The 8,883-nt window shown below is 35.1% G+C and overlaps 1 protein-coding gene across 5 annotated transcripts; it reads right to left on the bottom strand.

Annotated features, from left to right (window-relative positions):
• muc13b (mucin 13b, cell surface associated) lies at window positions 1–8,433 on the bottom strand. 5 transcript variants are annotated; one of them, XM_053685105.1, is made up of 18 exons: window positions 8,318–8,433; window positions 5,500–5,535; window positions 5,197–5,232; window positions 4,877–4,912; window positions 4,574–4,609; window positions 4,254–4,289; window positions 3,951–3,986; window positions 3,633–3,668; window positions 3,416–3,535; window positions 3,131–3,240; window positions 2,886–2,944; window positions 2,521–2,630; window positions 2,283–2,411; window positions 2,135–2,180; window positions 1,897–1,934; window positions 1,676–1,763; window positions 577–763; window positions 1–446 (listed from the first exon to the last, which is right to left on the bottom strand). In XM_053685105.1, the coding sequence occupies exons 1-18, from the start codon at window positions 8,367–8,369 to the stop codon at window positions 294–296; spliced, it is 1,344 nt and encodes a 447-aa protein (XP_053541080.1). In that variant the 5' UTR covers window positions 8,370–8,433; the 3' UTR covers window positions 1–293. The 5 variants fall into 5 exon arrangements, with proteins under 5 accessions (XP_053541080.1, XP_053541081.1, XP_017338067.1 ...); XM_053685106.1 differs by lacking the exon at window positions 3,951–3,986; XM_017482578.3 differs by lacking the exons at window positions 4,574–4,609; window positions 4,877–4,912.
• Between the last annotated feature and the right edge of the window lie 450 nt (window positions 8,434–8,883).

Genomic DNA, 8,883 nt, shown 5'->3' with positions numbered 1-8,883 from the left:
ACACACACACACACACACACACACACACACACACACACACACACACACACACACACACACACACACCTACTCTGATTGAAATGTTCATTCGTTTTTGTCCAGCATACAGTTCAATAAAAGACTTTCTTTCTAATGTTAAAAATTCAAATGTTAAGGCTTAATACTTAAAATATTTTTTCCTATTTGTACAGATGTTTTTTAATAGCATCATTCTATAGAGCCAACCTTGTTATAAGACAAACCATTTCTGCTGAAGAAATCAATAAATGGAGTCTTTTTTTGTGTGTGTAAAATTAGTATCGGCGCATTTTGTCCTCATATGCATCATAGTAGGGGTTCCTGTTGGCCTTGGGCCCGTTATTCGCTCCTGAGGCTCCATATCCTGTTCTAAAGGATGTCTGGCTCTTCTGGCTCCTTGCATCATCAATGTATGCATAATCCCACATCTGGAACAGACCATTTGCCTTTCGATAAATCATTGTGAAACATACTGAGTTCAATCAAAAAAATGCATTTCTAATACATTAAGAAAATCCCATTTTTGGCTGAATGAAATAACCTGCAGACACTTCTTACCCTTGTGTTATCTGTGTCCTTGGTCACCAGGGCGTTTCTGCTTCCACTGTCTGCCATCTCCAGATTAGTCGGTTGCCAGCCACCATTAGGGTTAGCCCGTGGGATCCTGGGAATTCCTGCAGGCTTATTGAACTCAAGATTGCCATTTGGGGAATTTTTTCCTGGAGATTTGGTCTCTTTTGTTGACCTTTTATGAAGGGAAAATACATAAACAGGAATAACATATTATTTGTCTCATATAACTTTGTCTCTAAGCTCATGGACATAGCTAAGGGGTGGCTTATAGTAATAGCATAGTTATTATTATTATTATTATTATTATTATTATTATTATTATTATTATTATTATTATTATTATTACTACTACTACTACTACTACTACTACTTCTACTGTTATTATTATTATATTATTATATTGCCAGTACAGTTATCATATGATGCTAAATTGAACAACTTTGGTAAATCTGCTTGTGATAGGCTAGTTTGAATAATAAAGGATTGCTCTCTACATGTCCCAACATCTATGGGAAATTTGAAAGTTTATTTCATCATTGTCCAAAAATGATAATTGTCAATACGTTTAATGTTGTGCAAGAACAAACATGTTTAGCTCGCTAACAGAAGCAAACTATTCCCTGATCACTAACACGTGAGCAAATATTGGTCAAACTTTTTTTTTTTTTTTTTAACTGTCAACAATATTTATTATTTGAGGGCATAACACTGTAATTTTTTCAATTCATTATTTATTATTATTAGCTAATTATATTGAATTTCTTACACTAATGTACTGCATGGGACATAGCTGAATGTTTTTGCTAGCTTTTACTTTTTTGTAGCTTTCTAGATGACAAACAAATGTTGCCCTTTATGCATGGTGATCCTATTCAGGCCATACACATACAGCCACATTATATAATGTTATATGGATGTTGATTAGTAGTTTGTCCCACCCCAGTTAAATCAGAACCTGGACACCCCGCTGTAAAAGGCCTGGCTATGCCCCTGTCTAGGATGAAGTTAATCAAAAACCATAATGTAAAATTTTATATTACATAGAGTAGCTTGGGTTTTGTATACATAAACTAGGGACTCTTACCTCAAGTACAAGACTATAGCACCTATGAGAGTGCCGAGAAGAAGTATGCCCAAAACACAGGCGACCACAACTAGAATTAAGAGGTACGCTGAAAAGGCAGAGGTTTAATATTCACATTGGGACTGTCACTCATATTAATAATGTATATTCCTTTTTATAAAATATATACTATATTTAATACAGTCTGTGCTAATAATTTATCACTTTTTATGTTAACTTACATTCTTTACAGTTGAAACCAGAGTATCCAAAAGGACATCTAATTTAAAAAAAAAAAAAAAAAAAAAAAAAAAAAGACAACAATGTTACATAAATTACCTTAATAATAAAAATACTTTTATAAATTTCAAACTATGAAGACAAATTGCACAGAAAAAAAAGTGACACTCATCAGAAATCCTACATTTGAGTTCAATTTGAATACCAAACATTCCTATACGTATGAAGTGCAAAACTTACTGTTCACATTTCTCAGAACCCACTGCTTTCTCACCACTGGGACAGGCTGTGTTGAAAATGACATGTGATCAAGAATTATGGAAATGTAATGTCCTGAATTACCTGAAGTCTTTAAAATTAGGTTTAGGAAACATGAAGTATAACTTACGAAAGCAAGCCTGTTGTGTTGCTGTCAACTTTATGTATCCATTCTTGCAACTGCATTCAGCTAGACCAGTCTTGGAATCACAATCTGTGCTTGTCTCTTCACAGAATCCAGTAGAGCATATATCCTTCACTGAAGAGAGGGACAAAATATGTGAGACTTACAGCAAAGCCATACTCTCACAAACAAGAGAACATGTGAGATTACTGGTATTGTTGGTGGTATACACAAAGAGACATACTTTTGACTTCTGTTTCTGGCAGGTTACGTAATTCCGTCTGTACAGTAACTTCATCAACTTTTGACAAAGGACTGTAGAAATTCTCTACATCTGCTATTACACTGCCTTTTCTGCACATTGACACAGTAATGAAAAATATAACAATCTTTTTTATTTAAATAATCAGTTCTGCGTGTTCTGCAAAGCCAGTTCAACTCATCATGTGTTTTGCCTTAAAGGAATACAATCACACAATCCATTAAATTTCAATATTTAAAAAAGGAGAATAGAATTTAATCTCTTATTTGTAATTGCAGTTATTGTATGCAAAGCATTATTTCACCTTAATCCCTCTTAGTTACACATATATGCAGAAATATTCTTACGATAGACTCTTCACCACGGATCCAAGATAACCATCAGTATTAGTCAAAACAGTGTTAATCTGTGTTCGAGTTTGGAGACATGAGAAAAAGCCATGTTAACAGGTTCATTTGATCTCTTTAATATTTTTGAAATATGTAATATCTTAGAACATTATGTTAGCCAGCTTAAGCAGATGTATAGTATGAGAATAGATTTAAAAGGACTTGCATCAATCAACAGACTGAAAAAAAATTCAGGCACCGACCTCTTTAAGGATATCATTTGCTTTCTGTTGGAATATTTCTGAGTTCTTGTCTGCCATATTTGAATTATAGTCCATTTTTGTAAATCTTATATCACTTGGGAAAGTCTTTGCTGGAATGAAATTGCATGTAAAAGCATAAATATGAAGTACCATCTCTGCTATTAACTATACAATGAAATCTGAAACCCGCCCCCAACTGAATCAACTTTTTAAAATACACGATTATTGTCTGGCAAATATAAGGCAGACATTCATGAAAGGAAAAAGAAGAGAATTCTAACAAACCTAGGTTACAGGATCTCAGCTTTGCATCGTAGAACAGTCCCGGTCGACACACACATGTGTAATTAGTCAGGAGTTCTTGACAGTTGCTGTCAAAAGGACAAGGGTTCGAGGAACAGGGACCTGCCAGGTATATCAATAATGAGGAAAACACTCTTCCAGATTGAAATGAGATTAAATGTGAGCAATAATGTTACATGGTGTCACAATTCTGCCTTACCTGGTGCAGTTGTAGTGGTAGTTTGTGTGGTTCCCTCTTCAAAGTTGACAATATAGTTCAATAAAAAAAGAGGAGAAAGAAAAATAGCTAAGAGTAAAGTCGAATAAACAGTGCATTTGACATTTTATTTGTTGGTCTGGAGTTCTTGACAGGTGCTGTCTGAGAAACAAGGGTTTGAGGCACAGGGACTAGCCAGGTATATCAATAATGGGAAAACACTCTTCCAGGTTCACATACTTCATACTGTTAAAATAAATGCCAGCAATAATGTTCCCAATATGTTGAAGACAGTTACAAGGTGTCCCAATTCTTCCTTACCTGATGTAGTTGTAGTGGTAATTTGTGTGCTTACATCTTCAAAGTTGACAATATAGTTCACCAAAAATGAGGAGAAAGAAAAATAGGTATGAGTAAAGTCAAATAAAGAGTGCATGGGACATTTTATTTGCTGGTCATTTACTCTTGACAAGTGATGTGTAAAGAGTAGGGTTTGAGGCACAGACACCAGCCAGGTATCTCAATAATGGGAAAACACTCTTCCAGATTGAAATGCGTTTAAATGTGAGCAATAATGTTCCAAAATGTTGAAGACAGTTACATGGAGTCCCAATTCTGCCTTACCTGGTGTAGTTGTAGTGTTAGTTTGTGTGCTTCCCTCTTCAAAGTTGACAATATAGTTCAGCAAAAAAAAAGAGGAGAAAGAAAAATAGCTAAGAGTAAAGTCGAATAAACAGTGCATTTGACATTTTATTTGTTGATCAGGAGTTCTTGACAGGTGCTGTCTGAGAAACAAGGGTTTGAGGCACAGGGACCAGCCAGGTATCTCAATAATGGGAAAACACTCTTCCAGGTTCACATACTTCATACTGTTAAAATAAATGCCAGCAATAATGTTCCCAATATGTTGAAGACAGTTACAAGGTGTCCCAATTCTTCCTTACCTGATGTAGTTGTAGTGGTAATTTGTGTGCTTACATCTTCAAAGTTGACAATATAGTTCACCAAAAATGAGGAGAAAGAAAAATAGGTATGAGTAAAGTCAAATAAAGAGTGCATGGGACATTTTATTTGCTGGTCATTTACTCTTGACAAGTGATGTGTAAAGAGTAGGGTTTGAGGCACAGACACCAGCCAGGTATCTCAATAATGGGAAAACACTCTTCCAGATTGAAATGTGTTTAAATGTGAGCAATAATGTTCCAAAATGTTGAAGACAGTTACATGGAGTCCCAATTCTGCCTTACCTGGTGTAGTTGTAGTGTTAGTTTGTGTGCTTCCCTCTTCAAAGTTGACAATATAGTTCAGCAAAAAAAAAGAGGAGAAAGAAAAATAGCTAAGAGTAAAGTCGAATAAACAGTGCATTTGACATTTTATTTGTTGATCAGGAGTTCTTGACAGGTGCTGTCTGAGAAACAAGGGTTTGAGGCACAGGGACCAGCCAGGTATCTCAATAATGGGAAAACACTCTTCCAGGTTCACATACTTCATACTGTTAAAATAAATGCCAGCAATAATGTTCCCAATATGTTGAAGACAGTTACAAGGTGTCCCAATTCTTCCTTACCTGATGTAGTTGTAGTGGTAATTTGTGTGCTTGTATCTTCAAAGTTGACAATATAGTTCACCAAAAATGAGGAGAAAGAAAAATAGGTATGAGTAAAGTCAAATAAAGAGTGCATGGGACATTTTATTTGCTGGTCATTTACTCTTGACAAGTGATGTGTAAAGAGTAGGGTTTGAGGCACAGACACCAGCCAGGTATCTCAATAATGGGAAAACACTCTTCCAGATTGAAATGAGTTTAAATGTGAGCAATAATGTTCCAAAATGTTGAAGACAGTTACATGGAGTCCCAATTCTGCCTTACCTGGTGTAGTTGTAGTGTTAGTTTGTGTGCTTCCCTCTTCAAAGTTGACAATATAGTTCAGCAAAAAGAGAGGAGAAAGAAAAACAGATATGAGCAAAGTCAAAGAAACAGTGCATGAGACATTTTATTTGGAAAACAAAACAAAACAAAACAAAACTGTGGATAGGGACTCTGTGATAATCTCCCCCTTTCAGTGAAAAATATATATAAGAAGCTGATTGGTCAATTCATTACCTAATTAGTGTGGATTAAATAAAAATAATAATAAAGATATTTAAAACGTTTTTGTCAGTTGCACTATTCAGTAGCTTTGTTCTTCACTTTATTGTTTAAAGTATCTTATTTCAGGCATGTTTATCAGTTCAAACTGGTGTATTTCCTGTGTTGTAAGTTGTGAGAGTATCATAGCATGTCTACAGAATAACATTAATAATCTGCTCACTTTCTCTATTGATGCATTATTTTGGGTCTATTGAGGTTTCTGAACTATAACTTCACATTATACATTCACCGTTCACACCTCTACACCTTCTCATTTACGCAATTACCCATTCATTCAATCATTTGGCAGCAGAACAATGCATAAAATCATGCAGATACAGGTCAAGAGCTTCGGTTAATGTACACTTTGGAAACACCTTGCTGATGAGACATCAGAGATAAATTGCCAGATTGCTTTGAGGAAGGATATTGTAACTCATAAAATCACTCTGTACAACTGTGGTGAGCAGAAAAGCATCTCAGCATGCACAAAGCATCCAAACTTGAAGTGAATTGGTGAGATGAGCAGAAGATCATCAGGTTCCACTCCTGTCAGCAAAGAGTGAGGATCTGAGGCTATCGTGGGCACAGACTCGCCCAAACTGGAAAAATCACCCGGTGATTGTTCCAGTCTTCAATCAGCAAGCTTTACCTACAAAGTGTTCAGGTAAAATGGTGTGGTTGCTTTCAAACTAACACCTTTAAGTAAGTAAAAATATGCACTTTGCATACAAAAACATGATATTACCTAATTAATTGATCTTTAATTCTTAATTGCCTCACTATTATCAGGTAAAACATTTCCTGTTTACTTTTTAATATAACTTTTCTCACTTTATATTTTCCAGGCTGGATGGTTTCATTTTTAGTTGAGTAACATTTTGGCACATTATCTTTACTTTCACTTAAGTATAATCTCTCAGTACTTTTTCCATATTTAAAATGTATACCTACTTCCAGTGGGAGATTATTTGCCTACGTTACATTGATTGGACTTTTATGTGAGTGCCAAAATGCATACACCAACTGTTTTATTTTCCTTTTTGTAGATGTACACAATTCTGTTAATCTTGCTGAGAATCGGAATCCTAGCAGGAACAATGGCACTACTGCAGGGATGTTTACTGTATTTGTCAGAGCACATTCATTCTGCCTTACTGAATGTTATTGTATTCATTAGAATGTAGAGTAAGACTACTTTAAATCATTTCAGCTATAGTTATAGGCAATAGGCAATCAGCTATCATTATAGGCAATGGAAGAACAATCACCAGTCAAAAAAATCTTGAACTTTGTCTTGTTTAGGAAAAAATGGTAATAATTCATTGGACAGTTGGGAGTTGTCTCTCATTTCACAAACATAGATATCAAGAATTATAAATGAAATAAATTATTTGTGACTATCCTTTCTTTGGGTCCTGTTTAAGCCATACTTTATGACTACTTTTTTTTTTTTTAAATCATTTTATGTTTTTTATGTTCGGTTATCACATCAATATTATGTTTAAGTTTTACTGTTTGTCACTATGCAGACGTGGCACGGTGTAATACAGACCAGGAAATGCACTTTAACCCAAGCAAAGACATTCTCAGCTTTTTGAAGCCTGTTAATGAGCTGAATCAGGTACAGACTGATACTAAATTGTTTGCCAAAAGCTAGAATTAAAAACATAAATGATAGAAAAAGAGCTTGTCTTTTAAAAAAAGAGGGCAACATGAAAAAAAATACTATAGTTGTTACAGTATTTTTAAAAAATCCATGACATACCTTTCTGTGCATCACCCAAATCAGTAATACTACCTGAACAGTCACCAAAAATGAGTCTAAAAATGTCTAAACAAGATTTACACCAATCCGAGTGAACCCAAAAGAGGGATTAATTATCCAGTGGACTATACAAGTATAATAAAGGTACTGAATAGTTTTATTCCAGACACTACAGTTTCAGTATTACATTCTACCCTTCCAGGCTTCCTTGCACTGTTTAAGGTTGGGACCATGGGTTATGTCATTTATGGATTCTATTCTTTGTCGCAATATAGAGATTTTTTTTTTTTTAATTTCTAAAATCTCTGGCATGGTGCAGCACTTTCTGCTATTAATATAACCAACGATCACTGTTGTTCTTTAATCACATCCAATTGTGTTTCATTGCAAAATTAAAATGACATAATGGAGATTTGATGGCATAAGAGGAGAGGACAGAGCTCCAGAAACAGAAAGCAGAAATAATATTAAATAATAGCACACATACTATAAAATAATAAATATTTTCCAAATAAAATCCTAGCTATTAGACTTCCTCGAAAGGAACATGGTTCGGCTATTGTTTTGCTTAATCTAAGGCAGGAGAATATACATTCTTATTATCAGGTTTTAAGTAAAGTAAATAAAAACTGGTGGTCAAACACAATTTGGTTGCGAGTAGAACACATTTTAATAGGATTACTAACATTTCTTCTGCTGTCCGCATCTATCAGTTTTAACATGTTTAACATTTTAACTCCATTAAAGCCACACCAGCCATAAAACTGCTTTTAAGAATGCATCACTCACCCACAAGCAGAACCAGTAAGCATAAGCTCAAGAGCTGTATCATTACAGCCATAATGCAAGTCCTATGTTGAATACAAGGATAGAGGATCAATGCTCAGCAGAGAGCTTCTTTAAACACTTTTCTGTGTGTACTGATTCCTTCTGGAAGCTCCTACAGTTTTAGTGTAGAGAAAAGATGGGTGTGGTCTGACTGTCAAGCCACTCCCTCCAAACTACAACCATGAATGTTAGTTAGACAGTTAAACCTGTGCTGTTGTACATTATAATGAAAAACATGGACTGGATCTCTTAAGACATAAGCAGACACTATATACCCTGCCCATTGAACAAAACAGAGAGCTTGCTCCTAGGCCAAAATATTTAGAGAAATAACTACGGTCATCGATGCTTGACCTCATTAATGCTCTTGTGGTTGAAGGAGCAAATCCTCACAGCCACACTCCAAAATGTAGTAGAAAGCCTTCCCAGACAATTGGAGGTTACAATAAAAGCAAAGGGGGAACTAAATTTGGAATAGGATGTTCAGTAAAATATATGGGTGTGATGGTCAGGTGTCCACAAACTTT

This window comes from Ictalurus punctatus, chromosome 13, assembly GCF_001660625.3.
Source record: "Ictalurus punctatus breed USDA103 chromosome 13, Coco_2.0, whole genome shotgun sequence".
In the NCBI taxonomy this organism is placed as follows: Eukaryota; Metazoa; Chordata; class Actinopteri; order Siluriformes; family Ictaluridae; genus Ictalurus; species Ictalurus punctatus.
The sequence above is the reverse complement of the archived record's forward strand: the minus strand, read 5'-3'. Positions and strand labels throughout refer to the sequence as shown.